The sequence below is a fragment of the Falco rusticolus genome, chromosome 5, assembly GCF_015220075.1.
Source record: "Falco rusticolus isolate bFalRus1 chromosome 5, bFalRus1.pri, whole genome shotgun sequence".
In the NCBI taxonomy this organism is placed as follows: domain Eukaryota; kingdom Metazoa; phylum Chordata; class Aves; order Falconiformes; family Falconidae; genus Falco; species Falco rusticolus.
In genome coordinates this window covers 72,745,921-72,764,732 of record NC_051191.1, presented here as the reverse complement: position 1 = coordinate 72,764,732, position 18,812 = coordinate 72,745,921, and the positions used below count along the sequence as shown (strand labels likewise).

General features: G+C 38.7%; 1 protein-coding gene across 8 annotated transcripts in view; it reads left to right on the top strand.

Annotated features, from left to right (window-relative positions):
- The window catches only part of SLCO1A2 (solute carrier organic anion transporter family member 1A2), a 29,666-nt gene that overhangs the window by 7,913 nt on the left and 2,941 nt on the right, over nt 1-18,812 (top strand). For 2 of the 8 annotated variants that reach the window (XM_037389010.1, XM_037389005.1), the window contains exons 1-12: nt 60-109; nt 1,512-1,625; nt 3,883-4,005; nt 5,123-5,264; nt 7,200-7,332; nt 8,224-8,330; nt 11,643-11,789; nt 12,097-12,195; nt 12,664-12,897; nt 15,059-15,223; nt 16,950-17,145; nt 17,892-18,057. In XM_037389010.1, coding sequence (XP_037244907.1) covers nt 3,946-4,005; nt 5,123-5,264; nt 7,200-7,332; nt 8,224-8,330; nt 11,643-11,789; nt 12,097-12,195; nt 12,664-12,897; nt 15,059-15,223; nt 16,950-17,145; nt 17,892-18,057 — 1,449 coding nt within the window. In that variant the 5' untranslated portion in view covers nt 60-109; nt 1,512-1,625; nt 3,883-3,945. Of the gene's footprint in view, nt 1-20; nt 110-1,511; nt 1,626-2,747; nt 2,885-3,041; nt 3,061-3,882; nt 4,006-5,122; nt 5,265-7,199; nt 7,333-8,223; nt 8,331-11,642; nt 11,790-12,096; nt 12,196-12,663; nt 12,898-15,058; nt 15,224-16,949; nt 17,146-17,891; nt 18,058-18,812 lie in introns of those variants that run through there. The other 6 variants (XM_037389011.1, XM_037389006.1, XM_037389012.1 and 3 more) reach the window with 6 other exon arrangements.

The window sequence follows — 18,812 nt, the reverse complement described above, 5'->3', positions numbered from 1 at the left end:
AACCACAAATTCTGCAGTAACTATACCTGGGTTAATTTTCAACAGTTTAGAATAGAAGTCAAAGTTTAAGCACACAATATCAGTTTCTTCTGAAAACCTTTTCAAAACGGTAAGTATCTAATTGTTTTGCCATGAGAATATTTTCCTTTGTCTCAGTCTAACAGTGTATGCATTTGAGTAACAGTTTGAGCTGTGCCTAGTAAAACAAGATTTCAGAATGCTTTTTGCAACTGGAAAAATAAATTAGTTAAAAATTCTGATGCTGTAATTGCCCGCTGCTTGGTTACGTCACGTGATTTTTAATCCTTTTTGTAAACAGAACATGGACTTATCAGTTTATCTATATGACTAAGATAAGCAAAATGGAAGATGCATTTTTCATTGAAAATAGGATGTCCCCTTGGGATTTGGGCAAGGCAATTTGCAGAATATTGCTTCATAGACATTGAAATCCAGATGTTTGTGTGCTGCTGTTCTCTTTTGTATTGGTTAGCTAAGGTGAAATACAGTTTAAAACTATAAAATGTATTTACAAGTTCATGTAGGACAGGTGGGTCCAAACTCCTGTCTCTCAATGCTAGACTGCTGCTGTCAGCTACTCTGAATAAGCCTGCTTTGATCCACACGGGATGTACCTGCTTTGTTTTTAAGCCAACCTTGTTCAGCCCCAGTTACATCAGATGCTGTACTTTATAGATCTGCTTTGTAGCTATAGCCTGTTCTAAAACAGTCCACACGGCACACTTCAGTCCACATGACACACTTCAGTCCACATGACACACTTTAGTTCTTTGTGCGCTATGTAAAGTGGGTATCTTCTAGAGATGAGTTGTCTGGTCACTTGTCTGTCTGTCTGATTGCTTGTGGAAATTTAGTCCAGTAGCGGAGATGGCTGGAAGAGGCAGTTACCGCTAGCCTTTTAGTCTGCCATAAATAAGTTTCCAACTCAGTGAGGAAGTTGAAGAAGCAAGATCCTGTAAGGAGGGATTTTATTGACCTCTTCCCTGAAATTTCAGTGAACACTACAGGCTTATGAGTTGGATTCAAGTGTAGGTGTTTACATGGTAGCTGGTAGGTCAATCAGAACCCAAGGGCAAACTTTTGCACAAATAGTCTCACCTGTCCAGTGCAAATTCCTCAAGTGGTTTGTTACAGAACTTCATCACAATGTGACTATCCTAGTAGCATAAGCTGCCTCTTCTCTTGCTGTTGACTAAATAGATACTGATGGATGTTCACTGATGGAGATAATCTCCTTACAGCTGTGCTGATCCTAGTTGGCCAGCTGTGTTCAGGGCTGCCCTGGGCAGCTTAGAATAGGGCTTGAGACCATAGTTCCATGAATATTTGAGGTGACAGAACACGTTGCTGGTGCTCAGATGGACAGGTTTCACGCTCCATCTTTTCCTACTCTGCTTCACCCCCACTTTCCCCTGTCTTCTCATGTCCTTGGTTCCACTTTCCTGCTCTTTTGCTTATGTGATTCTGACACTTGTTGAACCATTCTGCAGGCCAGATCAACTCACTGCCTGGAAAGCAATCTTGTTCCTGCATCAAATTTTTGCCTGTTTAATGAGTTAAAAAAGTTTGCAGAAGAGTCTGGAGAGCCCAAGAGTGGAAGCAAGGTGAGCAAAAGGAATGTACAATGGAGAGCAGGGAGATGGGAGAAGGGAGTGGGAAAACTACCGATTCATCTTTAGGCACAGAAGTGGTAGTTTGAGTTTTAACCTAGATTTAAAGTGTGGTGTAAATGCACCTGAGCTGAGTGAGTTACGGACCTATATCTCTGATAATCTAGGCTGTTAGTCTGTGTTGGCTTCTGTTCCATTGGATCAACTGTGACCACAAAAATACTTTAAATCTGGGGAAAGCAACCTCAGGAACATAGCTAGAAACAGTATTTCTGTCTATTTAGTTATTAAATCAATAATCTTAATAATCTTCCCAGAAAAAAATGGATTGAAATGCATTTTTTTGTACCATAATTTTTGGTCTGAGAGAAGGTAATAAAAAAGATAAGCAAACATTGCCATTTTGTCATCTGAAATTATATGAGGGGCAGTGTGATGTTTCTGATGCCCCTGAGAGAAACTTGGGCAGAGGTTGCTGGCTTGTTTCTGTTAGCACCAGAAGAGAAAACCTGTAATTAGCCAGATGATGCTCCCTGCGTATGGTAGTGAAATGCAGGGACTAGTACAGTAAGGGACAGAATCCCATTGCCAGCTCCTAGAAGCAGAAGAGGACAGACAAAGTCCTCTGCAGTTTTTGTTCTGTTGCTCACCTTTTGGCATCGCTGGTGAACTACAGTCTGCATAAAGTAGTATTAAGATAAGGCATAAACAATTCCCTGGGATAGAAACTTTGATGCCAAATTGCACAGAAAGTGCAAAGCTGTATAAAGACAGTTTAGTACTGTGATTGAACACAGTTTGTGTAAGCATCTTTAAGCAAAGCAGAAACACAGACTATTTATATATCATAGTTAATGTCTGAGTTGCTGATCACCTACACTTAATTGTAAAGTAAGTATTTCCAGGAATGCTGTAATAATGCATTATACTTTAGAGACTAAAAAGAGGAGGTAGATATAGAAGGAGTTAATATCCATTAATTTGCTAGGAATCAAGTTAGTTAAGAAACAGATTTGAGAGGATTAACATTGTTGTAGAAATTAGTGTTTGAAGAGATTGACTGAGAGGGTGTTGGGTTGAAGAATGTGAAAGGCAATTCAGTCCCATTGGTGGGCTTGTCAAGGACAGCTTGCTCCCCAGCCATGATTCTGAAGTGGAAAACATAGAGAAGAGCAGGTGCTGCAAGATTGCACTTTGAAAGCATATTCGAGCTGAAAAAGAGAAAATTAACCTATATCCATCCCGACTACAAGGTAGGGCTCTGACTTGCCCTGGTTTTCCCCAGCTTACTCCATCAGGCAGCAGGGAGCTACACTGGATAACTTGATTTAATGAAGCCTTTGTGGCAGTCATTACAGATAAATCTTTAAACTGGTGTTCTCTCTGTTTAACTCATTGTGCTGACCCTCAGATGTGAAGGCTTTTACAGGTGAGTATATTCCTGGAATATATTGCTCCTTCTTTGAACACATTTTTTGGAAATATGTAAGATGTGTAAGAAAACAGGTGGCTTAACACTACCAGAAGGTCTAACCATTAAGTTGAGATGGAGATGACTAAAACTAGGCAGACAAATAAAGAGGGATGTTTTTGCAAATCTTGGGAGGGGAACCAGAACACAGTCTGGTTTGTTTCCATTTAGAACTTAATTTGGCCTGGTGGGTTTTGTTTTATTTTTTCTCCTCCTAATTTTAATTCCAAGACCCTAGTCTGCAATATGGTTTCTATTAAAATTAACACATTTATTTTGATGCCACTGGAACAGGGGAGAGCTCAACAGATCATGCAGAGCAGAACGAAATGTTCTTTTTATGGCTAGCAAGGACAGGCATAGTAAATAAAGACCATGGAGGCAGGTGCATACATCAACTCAAACATATAGGTCTCCATAATGCGGTCTCCTACAATGGTCAGTACCAAATGCTTGTGAAGGGGCTGAAAAGCTGTATTACAGACAAACTAGCTTGCCCTCAGAACATCTCTTTTTTCTGTTCTTTGTTTACTGGTTGTATCTGCTGACAGAATTTAGTATCTGAAGAGAAATAGATTGCTGTTACTTTGATGTTCACATGTCAAGTTTTCTTGATTAGAATAAAGTGTATAGGCTTGTAGGTTTTGTTGGAATCCAGTTTTGTTGGAATCCAGTTTGAAATTATTTAAAATGCTCAAATGTCAAACACCTTAGAAGGAATCTTATTTTTATCAAACATGGGACAAGAACGTTTCTTTCTTTTTTTTTTCATCATTTTAGTACTGTAACGGGATCATTGGACAGACTTAGAAATAGACGTTGGGATCAATTAAAAAAGGCAACATGAAAGAAGCTGAGAAGCCTCGTACAGGGAACAAATTCTGCTGCATTTCTAAGCTTAAGGTACAGAAATATTTTAGCAATTTTGTATGAACACACAACTGTAATTGCTTGCACTTAGAGTGGTTTGGTAGAAGTTGCAGTGCAGACTAAATGAATGAATAAGCTCTGTTTCTTTCCTTATCCTTAATGCCTTAACCGAGGTCAAGCAAGTATGTAAGCAATCACGTGTTGCTTTTTATGTCCCTGAACTTTACACTCTGTGATGTGTTGGAAGTATGGTTGATTGCTCCTTGGAAGCTCCACCTTTGAATGTGTGTAACCCCCTTAGTGTGACGTGTTTACCATTCCTTCTTAAACCTGTGAAATAAGCCTTACCGATTGTGACATGGCAGTAAAAATTGGCTGTAGGTGTACCCTAGACTATTCAAGTTGTAAAGAAGCGGTATAAAATATTGTAAAATTTAGCTTGGTTTTAACAGTAGTTCAAAGCTCAGATACATTATTTATGCTTTTTAGCATTTATGGCAAATATATTTAAAAATACTATTGATTTCATTTCATAAATACTGTTTGTTGAGCCCTAAAGTTAGAAGGATTTGAATACTACTGCTTATACTCGTATTTATTTTTTTACTGTCAGTTGCTACTAGATTTTTGTAAGAAGGATACATCATTTACTCCTGTTTGAAATGACTCGTTCTGGGCTCATGACCTCTACCGAGATGGGAGAGCAGATACTTGATCAAGTAATTCGATTAAAGGAAACAATCTTAGTTCTGCAAGTAATTTGTCATTCAGATTAGCAAAGGGTGCAAAGGTCTTTGCATCCTGGTCTGGCTGCAGATGTTACTCAGTCCTGCAGATGGCAATGCTGCAGCAGATGCGTGATGGGAGAGGCTGTGCTTTCCCTGTCTTGCCTGGGGAAATGGGGTTCAAGGTATCTGAAGATCTTCTTGGTCAATGGGAGCAGGTGAAGAACAAAATACATTTATTTTTTTTTTTAGAGAAGCCATATTTCTGTGCACAAAGATAGGTGATAGGATTTACACACATATCAGTGGAACAGAACTGTTCACTTGTGTCAGTTGGGAGCACATCTTTGATGGGGAAAATAACCATGGAATATTCCTAAATGTATAATTTGAATTCTTTATGCGTTGTCCTCTTTCCTTCCTAGGTGTTTCTGCTGTCACTATCACTTGCATATGTTGGTAAAACGATGTCTGGTGCTTACATGAACAGCATGTACACACAGATAGAGAAACAGTTTAATATTCCAGCTTCTTTAGTGGGGATCATTAATGGAAGCTTTGAAATTGGTAATCAATCATTTTACTATTTCTTATTCTTTGAAAATATAATACATGGGCTGAGCATGTACTAGTGACCCTCGTGTCCATAGCAATCTGTGGATTACTGTAAGTGACCAACTCTCTCCTACTGTGTCAGCTGGTACTTACACATTTAGTGCCTTGGAAACTAACAGGACAACTTAAATGAGGGAGTTTAGGCTTAAAAGCTGGTTCAGCTAATTTCTGCACTGTTGTAAGATATGACAGAGCAACTAACAAAATAGAAATACTTTATGAGCTTTATGTTGAATTTTTCTGAACAAACCAGAAAGATTTTATAAACTTTGTTTGAATTTAAGGTCATATGTAGCATTTTACAGTTCTTTCAATCAGTCCCAAAGTTGGTTGGAGTGGGTTGTCTCCTTACTCAGAATCAACAGTATTTCAAGATTTCATACCTGTACAAGTGTAAAGAAAGTTTCCAGTTCTACTTTTAGTGAAACTTGCCTTGCCTATCAGTGAGTTTTATTGCCCAGTGACAAACTTCTGTCTTGTCATTGCCAAAAATGTCAAACAAAAGGCCTGATAGCTCAAACCCATCTAAATAAAGATCTTTAGAGGATGTGTTTTATACCATTTATAAATGGTACAATGTGGATCGTTATCCCTGGCTCAGCTGAGGAAATGATCTGAAAAGGGTCATATACACTGATGGGGAGGGGAGACAAGGCTTTTTTTCCCCTGTCTCCTATATCTGCATGTGCAAGAAGAAGAAACTGCTGGCAACACCATGCTGCTTCCTGCAAAGCAGTCTGATGGGGCAGCTCAAAGTTATGCTACAGGAGGAATACCCAGAATATATTTTTGCTTTGATAAGGAGGAGACTTTAAGCAATATGAAATGGCCAAGACTGGTGGAGTGGTGTGTAAAAGGCTTATTATTTGAAATAAATTATCCTCTCATATGGACTCTATAACTCTATAACAAGTTGTGGCATTCTTATCTCCAAGGATGTAAAATAACTATGAATAATCAAAATAATACTTGAAATGATGAAGAGCCAGCATATGTGGCAGACATAATTTATGAGGACCATGTAAGTCCTAATGATGTAAGTATACATCTTTAAGTGTCATTCAAACCACAGGTTCAATACAGTCTTTCTAGCAATCATACACAAAACCCCAGATGTTATGTTCTTTCAGAGCATGCTGCTCATCACTAAGAGGCATGGTTTTGTTCTTTTGATGCAAAAGATCAAAAAATTAGTAGGTGTACAATTTCTAAACTGATGTTATTATAGGGCCTGATTCATGACAGGAAGCCTGGCTCTTTTCTTATTTGCATAGTAATAAATGAAGATTAGAGAAAATCAGCTGATTCTGAACTGGAAGTTGAGGACAATGGAGATTTTTAGCTCATTTATGTTTTTAAATGGTCCTAGGTACTAAACTCTGTATTTTTTTTCTCCTTTGAAACTATTACTGAAATTAATAATATGTTATTATTCCTTTTCTCTCTGTATGTCATCTTTAGTTAATTATTTTCAGTATAAAACCACTTGGATATATATTTCTCTGTTTTCCTACATGTTGCGAACTAGAGTATCCTAGAATAACTTCCTAAACCAGCTATTATTCTGCAGCCTCTAGGCCTGGTCTCTGTGTAAAGTAGTTTCTTTTTCTTCTCTAGATAGGTGCAGTCAAAAATCTCTCTCACCGCGATCTCTTTTCTATTCTGCCTTCTATTCTCATGCTCTTTCCATGTTGTGTAACTCTTTTGCAAAAAGCTGACAGCAAGGAATTACCATATCGTTTAGGCAGTTCCCTGTCTAGTTACAGTTTGTACAAGACAAGAGAAGCAACAGACGTTGAGCTAACAAGGTATACTAAAATTTGTGTTGTACTTGAAAAGGTATAAGGATGCCTTGGTTTGTAAATATGAACCAGGTTCTTTTTGCAGGCAACTTGCTGCTGATAGCATTTGTGAGCTACTTCGGAGCAAAGCTTCACAGACCCAGAATAATTGCGTTGGGCTGCACAGTTCTGTCATTTGGGTGTCTTTTGATATCACTTCCTCATTTCCTCTTTGGAAGGTGAGTATTTTGTTTAGCTCAAGCAGCTTCTGTGATCCTTACTTGCCTTAATCCACAACTTCTCCCACTGAAATAATATTGTTTATTGAGAGAGACGTTGCTGAGTGTGGGTAGGGTATGGTAATTGTAGAGCAGCTTGTTTCATTTTGCTCCTGAGATGGCTTCAAAAGTCAGTCATCGCTTCCTGAGGAGAGTCACCCCTCTGCTGGGCACCTTCCCTTGACCTTGCCTTCATCCTTGTGCTACCTCTGGTGTGAACTCTCTGAAGAAACAGTGGCCTGTGATACTGTCACATTACACTGCTAGCTCTTATCTACCTGGATGGGCAAAACAAGGTTATTTTTAAAGATGTCTTTGGTCTGGAGCCTGCATGACAGATCATACCTGCCTGCTGTGTTGCAAGGCCTTTACAGGTCATAATGGTTCTTTAACAACTTTTTCAGTATTTTTTCTTGGTTTAAAAAAATAATAATCTTTTGAGAAAGGAAGATCCTCTAATCTTGTTATGTCCAATGTGGTATGGCTCTGACAGCCTTGGTGGCACCCTCTGCTTAGGGTGTAAATTATATTAGAATATAAGAAGAGTAGGAGAGAAGATGATACGAGGAATTTCATTAGAATTTTTCATCAGCTCCTCCTGAAGCATGTTACAAGTTTATGTTAGAGGCTGGATAACAGACTGGATAAAACACTGGGCTGATGCCCTGCTAGAGTTCCTTTGTCCCTAGCCTGGTTTGTTACTAAGGCTCAGTTAACTTTTGATGCAGGTTTCCTTCTTCCTATAGCTACACACTCTTCTTATAGGTAGCTTCATTACTGAAGTACAGATTTATGAGGCGGTTCTGATGTATTTCTTCTTAACATACACATGATTTCCTTTGATTCAAACAGGTATCATATTGAGAGCAGTATTTCACAATGGGAGAATTTTTCAGTTGTGCCTCTGTGCCTTGTTAATCAAAGCTTGATCTCTTTACCTACAGAGGAACCATCAACAGGTATGACTCTTCCTATGTCTATTAATACTTCTTCCTCAGTTTTTATAGTGTTTAAGTAAATAGGTTTTTATTTTTATTTCAGGATCCTGCTTTTGATCAGTACCTTTTGCAGGCATAAAAACTAGAAGTCAGGAAAAAAAAAAACCTAGAAGTCAGGAAATTTCCTAGCCTTCTTGCTTCTTTAGTCTGTGACTCCAGAGCTGTAACTTTTTTTTCATGCAGTTTTCACAGATCCCAACACCTTGGTTAACAACACTGCCAGTCCACTTTGGGGAAATAAAACACCAGGTGGTTCTCACAAATGTTCCTCTTTTTGACTTGAAATACTATGATACTGCGAGGAGGTAGGAAACATAGTTGGACAACGAGTAAATGGGATCAGGATGCTTTTTCATTGTACCACATAAGAAATAGAGGTAAAGCAAAAACATAGATCCATTTTCATTTAGAGAAAAGAGAAAATAGTTTAAACTAGGCTAAAACTTACCTGGCAGACTGAAAGATCTATGTGCACTGGCAACAGGCTTATAAAGTAACTATTATGGAGTCAAAAGGCTCAGAAGCAACTGTTAAATGATCACATACAAAATTCTCATGCTGTGGATGGGATTAATGTCTTGAGTCTTTAGCTACCTTAAAGGGAAGCATTTAGTCTGAATTATCTCTTTAGGTTCCCTTGATAGTTGTCAAAAGAGACTACTGAGCTCTTGCAGAGTGTGTCACTTGCTGTAAGGACATTCAGGGTCTTTACTTTAGGGTGGGTCAGATTACCTCCTGGATGTGCCTACTGACTGTTGGAACCTTAGATGATTGGTAGATGGCAAAAGTTAGGTGAGATGAACCCCACAGTTAGCTGTCTTTTGTGATGGTTGTTCCATCATTGTGTGCTAGATAAAGGTGAATCACACTGCTGTAATACTGTATGAACATGTGATGTTGTGCTGTAGTTTTCTGTCTCCGTTTAGTAATGGATGTGTCTTCCGAGCTTTCCAAGACTGCATGTCACTTAAGGCATTAATTTTTCCATCCTCACAAAGAAAAGTTGAGAAAAGTTTATATTTGATAGCACTTGGTCTTAATCTTTCATTTGAAGATTTCAGATAGTGTTTTTCTTTATTTTATAAATGCACAAACTAAGGTATAGATAGGTAGAGCATTTTCTTGTAAATTATACAGCCATTCAATATACACATTAGAACCCATAGGTCCTCAAGCCTATGGCAATACTTGGGTAAGGTGATAATTTCCCTATTAGTTTATGGACAAGCAAAACTGTGATGTTCATACATATGAGTCCAACCCCTGTATGATGCAAAAACTGGTTTAAATTTGACCACATCTGCATGTGGATTGCTTTGCCCATGTTTGCTGACAGCAGTCTGACATTGATATAGGAAACCCAGGCTTGATCTCTGGACAGTAATACTTTCATTCAGAAAGTCATCAGGTCCTGCTAACAAAGCCAGTTTTCACTTGTTAACGAATTGGCACTGAGAAGTCTCAGCATGACAAAGTGGACCACGGAGAACAGTGGAACCTGAAGCAGACTGTATGAGACGAAGAAATTCAAGTTCAGGGAGGGAAAGAAAGTACTAAAGGTCATATAGTGCCTGATACACCTGTCCTGATGTGGGACCAACATGATTGTGCTGCAGCACAGTATTCTGCTGAGTTACGTAGGAGGACAGATGTGAATAAAATGAGAGCGGGATCCCCAGGTAGATTCTGCAGACTGGCCATATATATCGTTCTGGATCTTGATTTTGATCAAGATTTGTATAAAGCTCAGTGAGTCAGATAGTTCCTCCGAGCCCTGCCCAGACAGGCAAATTGCAGGCTATGTGCCAGTGGGTGCCTTCTCAGGGAAGCACTGACCTTCTGAGTTGAAGAGGTGTGATGGAGGTACAAAACCTTTCTGTAACATTTGGTGACATGCACCAAATATGGTAGAATTTGTATGTTACTTTCCAAATCAGAATTTGCATTGTACTCAAGCTGTCCCAAATCTGAAATTGAATACCTGAACAGGTAGCATCAGGACAGATGAAATCTCTGGATAGGGAGGTCATTGACATGCAAGGCAAAAATCTGTAGTGCTAGAACAGAGCTCTGAGGTAAGGGTCTAAGCTGGGGTTTCCAGGTGGTGAGGACTGTTGTGTAGAGTGCCAATTGAAGTTACTGGCATACAGCCAGTGATTTAGACACAGATGAATTTACTCTCCATGTGCTTTTCTGGGGGCTTATGAACAATAGTGAATCAAAAGTTAGCAGTCTGAATCAAGGCAAAGAAGCTGAAAAGCTCAGAAATCTCATTCCATGCAAAGGTAGAACACCACCACATCTTCCGCACTGGCATGGCTTTCTTTTAAGCAAATGGTGGCACCTGTGAAATCAGGGAGTTGTCTGGTTTGTTTCAGACAATGCTCTTATAACCAAATGGCAATGTTCTTGTAATCAAATGACAATGTATGGGCTTTATGCAACAACTACCCAAAACATTGCAAAAGACTCCTGAATTTCACAGAGATGGTCATGCTGTTCTTGCTAGCCTGCCCAGGTCTCTCTGTAGGATGGCTCTCCCTCCTAATGTGTCCAGCTCACTATCCAGTTTGGTGTCACCAGCAAACTTGGTGAGAGTGCTTTCCATTGCATCATCCAGATAATTTACGAAGATGTTTAATAGTGTGGGGACCAGTATTGGTCCCTGGGGTACCTCACTTGTGACAGGCTGCCAGCCTGACTGAAAGTCACTGATCACCACCCTCTGAGTGTGGCCTGTGAGCCAGTTCCCCAGCCACCTCTCAGACTGTCCATCCAGTCTTGCCAATTTGTCTAGGAGGAGGCTATGGGAAACAGTGGCAAATGCTTTGCTGAAGTCCATGTGAAAAACACCCACTGCCCTCCCTATGTCAACAGAAAGTATTACTTTGTTGTAGAAGGTGATCAGGTTAGTCAGGCATGGTTTTTCATCACTTCATCACTGTTGTTCAGGGACTGTCTTCTCTTCACTGACATGAAAATGGCAGTTTTGGTGGGGAGATGAGTAAAGGGAAGGGCCTAGCTTATGCAGTGGTTGGACTGCCAGGTGGTTAGATAAGGTATGGCATGGAGAGGGGAGGGATTTAAACCTAGTCCAGCAAGTGCAACAGCTTCTGGTGCTGGAGCCTTTCAAGTATCACAGCTACTTATTTCCCTGTTTTACAGGACAGACATATCCACTAAAGTTTAAGCTTTTGGTCAATTCTTTGTCTCCAGAATTTAATTAATAGTTAGAATTAAAATATTAATTATGGATTCTTATTTTATTCACAGAATGTGAAAAAGAGCCTGGGTCCTTGCTGTGGATATTTGTGATGGTTGGAAACATAGTACGAGGAATGGGTGAAACCCCCATCATGCCTTTAGGCATTTCATATTTGGAGGATTTTGCCAAAGCAGAGAATTCACCTTTCTACTTGGGTAAATCTACCCTGCTGTGATAACTCCTCTCCCCTGGAGACAAGTACACACAAACAAAAGCAAAAGAGAGGACTATTATGACTCCCTTCAGTCCAGTAAAGGAAGAGAGAAGACAGAAATTATTGCCTTATCAAAATAATAATACTGTAGAATTTGTAATCTAACTAGAGATTAACTTGTTGAAATGAAGCCATTTTTAGGAGCAAATGTCGGTTCAGTAGAGCTGTCCTAAGCATATATAACAATTCCAAGAACATTATTGTGTCCAGGCTCTAATTTAGTATATTTTCTCCTTTTCGTACTCTAGGATGTCTACATACAGCAACCGTAATTGGCCCCTTCCTTGGTTTCTTGTTGGCATCATTCTGTGCAGAACTGTTTGTTGATCTGGAATCAGTAGATGCAGGTAATGAATAAATATATAAAATCTTACCTATAAATTGGTAGGTATGATGGTGTATTTATCAGCACTAAAAGATGTTTCTTTGCTAATATGAGATGTCTTAATTCTATGAGTTTGCTGGTTTTTTCTTTTAGAATGGCAAATCTGTGTACAATATCCGATAATATTGAATGCATACATACACAAATGAATCTGCATCAAAATTATTTGACGAACAATTGTGTCACCTGGCTTAACAAAGGAAAGGACTAGAATGAATTTAATATAAACCACCTAAATTTGTCAGAAAATTAGCAACATTAGAATAGAAGACTGGAGACTATTCTCTTTCATCAGTCTCATTTTAAGAATCTTTAAAATGCTTTTAATATATCACGTCAGAGATGACTAGGAAAACACAAAATGACAGCAAAGAATGTGTTGTTTCTTGTGGGTTTTTTTTTCTTTATTTTTTTTTCTTTTTTCTAATAGAGGACATAACTATAACAGCTACTGATGCCCGGTGGGTTGGAGCATGGTGGCTGGGCATTTTGGTTTGTGCATCACTGAATCTTCTTGCGGGAATACCTTTTTGGTTTTTGCCCAAGTCACTTGTGAAGGAAGGAGAAAGCAATGAATCTGAGGAGAAGAGTAAAAAAAGTGTAGTACCATTGCAAGAAAATGATAAAGATGAAGCCAAACAGACCATGTATGAAATTGCTAAAGGCAAGTTACGTTGTATTTTATTTCCTTCTTATTTTAGTCCTTAAGATGTGAACCATGTCTGTGTATTTTTGTAAGTAAAGATGGGTCCAAGGTATGAAATGCATACTCTGTTTTTCGTCTCTCTGAAGTATAGAGGATTTGCATAGTGACTTAGAATGGCTTCTTAGGAATTAGGAAGAAAGCTAATTTCATAGATCCAGGATCTGAATTCACTTCTTCCCCACTCCTGCATTTTAGGTGTATGTAGATCTGGATCTTTTCTTCCACATAGGGGATTAATACACTGAAATCTGGTTAAGAATATTACAGTCGGTGTGCTGTGGACAAGTTGCAGATATTAGTTGCTTGTAGTCCACATTCATTGTGAAGAAAACAGAAAACCAGCATAAGTCTTGTGCATTTCTGAAGTCCAACTTAAAGCCATGAATGGGAATTGACAGGCGCTTAAGTGTCTCATAAACATTTCATGGCTGTTGAACAAGGATCTATTTGACCTACATTTATTCATGTTACCATTGGCAACTTTCACATCTGTGGTCTTTCAGATCTATATATCTTTAGGAAGCTATTTTTTTCCCCCATTTTTTTTTGCTAGTTGGAAAAGTAAGTGAATAAAATATGTCAAAGGCTATGATCTTCAGAGTAGTCTCATGATTCTGTATACCCAGTTCAGGGCCCCTTGACAGGACCTTCATTTTCAGAAAATGCCAAGTGCCAGCTAGCTTTCCGTGGTGTTTCAAGATGAGTCCTGCAAATTCACTATACTGAGAGCGAGTACTCAGATCCCAGCTGATGTTGCAACATTGATAAACATGGCATCTTTCTCTGCTGTCATGTAGCCTTAAATGAATCCATGAATAAAGTACTGGTCTGGTGAGGAAAGGTTTCTAGCTCGGGCTGTGGGTCCTAGTACTCCAGAGGCTCTTCAGAGCTTACGTTTTCTTCATCATCCCCTCCTTGTGTTGGTGTGAATGTCCACTGTCCCTGAATATCCTGAACTAACAGTCTTCTCATTTCACAGAATGGTTGAGGTTGGAATGGACCTCTGAAGGTCACCTGGTCCAACCCCTTGCTCAAGCAGGGACACTTAGAGCCTATTGACCAGGACGTGCTCAGACAGCTTTTTAATTGCCAAGGATTTCAAGTTAAAAATTGAAGTATTTATAGTCAAAAGAAATCTCTTCCTCAGAAAGCTCTGATTATAAACTGACATATATATAAATATATATGATATATATTAAAATAATACAGCCTATTTATAGTGTTTCAGATATTTGACTCAGTTTTGCAAGACTTGCATACAGATCCTTTTCTAGTAAGATACTTGCCTACCTCTGAGAGATATGTAACTGTCCTAAGTGGTGACCACTTTAGTGAAGCATGGTCATTGTTTTACAGATGCTTATGTTTTTCTGCAGAGTTTCTTGACAATAGCTCAGCACATTAATTAATAGTGAATGTTAGACAAAGAGGAACTGTGGGGTTTTTTATGGTTCAGATCCTGACTTAATGGGCATGACACAAAGACCTGTGTCAATTACTGAGACATTTAATTGGCTGAAGACTGGTGAATCCAGACTTCGAGATTACAGTAGGAATAACTGTGGTCACATCCATCTTCAGGCCTCTTCTGCCCCATCACTGATAGTAGCAATAACTAAAATCCATGATCAAGTTTCTGTGAGCAGGTTGTCACAGCCATCTGGTGTGTTTACACCCCTGCCCCCTCGTACATGCCAGATGCAGGAAAGGGATTTTGGTGAATGCTCTGCTGACATGGGATGAGAGAAAAAGGAGTAGGAAAGATACAGGAATAGCTGCTGCTGCAAATCTGTAGGTGTAAAGTTCAGTAATTATACACCTAAAAAGTTTCAGGAAACTTTTACAATAAGGTTATTACTGTGATTTTTGTTTTATAAGCAGCAGCATGCATTGGGGTGTATGTGTGTGTGTGTGTGAGGTTATCTTTGTGTGGAAGAGACACGGTGGGGTAGCCTGGGCTAAGCAAGTCATTGGCCTTTCGTGTCCGGCAAAGCACAAGAATCAGCCTGGTCCAGTTAAGGACCATTTGTGTTACCCTCTTCCCCCTTCAGCCACACTGAGTAACGGGTGATTCTTTTCATAAAGCACCACACTAACTCATTACATTATTTCATTCCAGATTTCATCCCCTTCCTCAAGGCTCTGTTTTGCAACCCAGTTTATATGTTGTTTATATGCATAACTGTGTTACAGTTCAGTGCCTTCAATGGCATGATATCTTTCATGCCCAAATATCTGGAACAGCAGTTTGGAAAATCTGCATCAGATGCCATCTTTTTAATTGGTATGTTTGCATTTTACTTTGCTCTGTTCTACCAACTAGTGACATCTATGCAAATTCCCTCTCTTTTTTTTATAATATATATAAATATGTTCATGTGTATATGTATACATATACATACTACGGTCAAATGCTCTTATCAATGAGAGATTCCACACTACAGAGCATTTCTAGATAATCATGCATTTCCTGCTAAGCGTCTCCTAATTTTCTGTGCAGTATTTTATAATCTAATTCTTATGTTTTGAATTGGCCCAGAAAGTTCAGCCAGTATGAAATTTGCACCACTGACCTCAAATAGGTTGTGCTAATTTCCATCAAGAGAGTGTGGGCCCAGTGTTTATATTATCTTGATTAAAATGTATACTATAAAGCAGAATGTAGATTTCATGTTCATGAAAATGATGTCACTAGCAATCTGAAGACATAGTTGAGTTGAACTATGCACAGCTAAAACTGCCAGCGATTTTCAACACTTTCCATCATCTCCACTACTCAGGTATTGGTCTTGGGCTTTCTGAAAGCCTCAGATCCTCTTCCATATGCAGAACGCCATGGGAGGAAAGCACTGACCAAAGAGCTGTCTTTTTTTGTCTCTTCGTTATTAGCTTGTGTTTTTTTAAGAGTGAGGACGAGGTGTTCATGCATTGGGAAATGGTAACAGCGAGTAGTTGTAGCACAAAGCAAATATCCTGAAACTGTATGAGCTTTTCTATGATTCTGTTTTTAACATGTCTTAAATTCTCAGCGTTCCCTTGTTTAACTGCAGTGACTCAATTAGACTAGAATTTATTTAATCATTATAGAAGAATCCTTTTCAAATATATCTAGCCATAGTTCTCTTCCTTAACTCAGTGCTCATCTTTCACAGTACTATACAATTTTCTTTAAAACCTGCCACACAGAATGTGCCAGACCTGATGAGTATTAGTATTGCCTTCTGTTTCCAGCATTTTGAAGCTGTGTATCCAAAGACTCATAAATATCATACATCTTATCTGGGTTGTGTTGACATTGTCTGAAAAACAGCCTAGCAGTGCAGTTTTCTATACTGAAATACGTGCTACATTGAGAGGATCCAAATTCAGGTTTGATAGCCTTCCTTTTCCCCACATTATCCATGCCCACCCATGACCCCAAGTCAAGTACTGTTAGAGAACCAACATTGCTGTAAGCAAAGCCAACCACGCCATGTGATGGTTGTATAAAACACACATCTTCCTAAATGTCTTTCAGTCAATCTTTGCTTCATTAAAGTACCAAACAGCAAAAGCATGAGACATGAGAACATGTTCAGTAATCCCATATCAAAACTGAAAGTCTGTTCCTCCTTTCTGTGATGGCCAGGGTGCACCAAGATGTGTTCCACCTAGCCTATCTTCCTGTTGAGTTCCTCTCAGCTAGGGAGGCTGTATTGAAAACCTGCCTATTTTTTTTTTTTTTTTTTTGTCTTGGAACTAGACTGCAGCTCCAGATTGCAATTTTCCAATCAGTCATTTCAGTATTTCAGTCCTACCCTCTAGCTCACTCTCCAAGCAGTTCCCAACTGCTGTTGACTTTGGCAGATGTTTTGGGTATGCAAGGGAACCAGTAGAGACCTATTTCTGACTGTACTTTAATTATTCGGTATACACAGACAGTCTATGTCTTCACTAAGCACAGTCTTCCTTTATAAGTAGCTTTGACGGTCTCCTTTATTTTAACATGGAAGTTTCACTTGTTTAAATAGGTGTTTACAACTTACCAGTTATATGCGTCGGGTATTTTTTTGGAGGCTTATTCATGAAGAAATTCAAGATAAATATCTATCAGGCTGCGAACATAGCATTTTGGGTATCTTTACTGGAATACCTTCTCTACTTTGCTGCCTATTGGACTGTCTGTGATACTTCACCAGTTGCTGGCCTAACAGTTTCCTATGAAGGGTACGTTCTTTAAAACACAAGAGAACTTATGTCTTAGGGCACTGGAATGATTTTTCTTGGCAAGAATCAGCCAGGGACTCCACAGCTTTGCAACATTTTAGATTCATTGTCTAAATTCTCAAGGCCTTTCACTTGCATGAGACAGTAGGTCTATCTTCTGTTATACCTGTTTTAAACAATAAAGTGCATTTAAAAAGATATCCACATCAAGACTTGTGCAATTGCATGTCCATATTAATTCTTTTACTAATATAATTATACATTCAAGTCATGTAACTGCAGGTGAAAATAAAAAGTTGTCAATTGAATTAGGCATACATGAATGCAGTTTCAGAATAAAAATGGACAATCCCCTACCTTTATCTTATGTTGATTTACTGGAATCTGATTGCTATTGAGTTATCAGAGGATATTTTATCTGCAGTTTCTTGATTTGAAGCCTACTATTAATCATCGGGAAGGGTTGTGTGACTGTAAAAGGCACATGTAGGTACGTATGTAACACTTATAAACAAGCAAGAACATACATGCCATAAATGAGAAAAATGCTGTAGGGTATGCATACCTATCTATGAATTGATGATATTTATATAGAAAGATACAGAAAGGCATGACTCCAGGACAGGAACATGTAGGATTGTGTCCTGGATCAACACTTGAGCTAGAATAGAATCTTAAGAATTGCAAAAGGTTACTGTAGGTATTTCATTACTGAAATATTTATTCATCTTCTAAATGTATTTCAGAATAGAACAAGTTTCATATGCAGAAAATACTCTGCTTGCTGGCTGCAACAGGGATTGTGATTGCCCACTTAAAGTATGGGACCCTGTTTGTGGGAACAATGGAATCACTTATGTATCACCTTGTCTTGCTGGGTGTAAAGCCTCAGGAGGAACTGGAAAAAGTGTGGTAAAGCATACTTTTTATTGTGCTGTAACTATGAAATATAGTAGGTGAGAAACATCCATATCAATATAGGGTGGGAAATATCCATACATGTACATTTGATTGGATATATAGGGTGATTATTGTGTTGGACAAATCCATTGAGCGGCAACAGAAATTCCAAACTGAATATGAACATCAGTGTAAATTAAAGAATATAATGAAGGAATCTCCTTTTCTTCTAATAATTGAAAGAATCTTAAATGCTCAAAATGGAGTGAGAAATTATTGCCTGCTGGAAACCTGAGTGCCCAAGAATATTTCAGCCAAGGTAAAATTCCATAGCATGGAATTAATAATCTTTTATCCTGTAGATGTAAGCAAGTAACCAGGTATTATAGAACGTTTATTATCTTAATTAATAATGTATTTTCCATAAAAAAACTATAAATTCTAATCAGATTGAAAACAATTGAAAAATGAGCTCAATAAAACCCAAAATCATACAGCTTTTAGAAAGCCTCTGCACTTCACAAATATTTTAGAAAAGTATTAGATGATAGTAAGGGCCAGACACTGATGCCCTTGCTCACCTTGGCTGACATTTGAGAACCCTCATTCTGGCAATAATCTCAGTGTTTTCAGTAGAAGCAAGAATAGTGCAACACAGCCTCAATCAAACATCTCTGGCTTGTCTTTTGGCATATGAAAGACCACACACTAGGTTATGAAAAAGAGGGTCAGATCTGTTGGCACTGGATGGACTACATAACCAGACT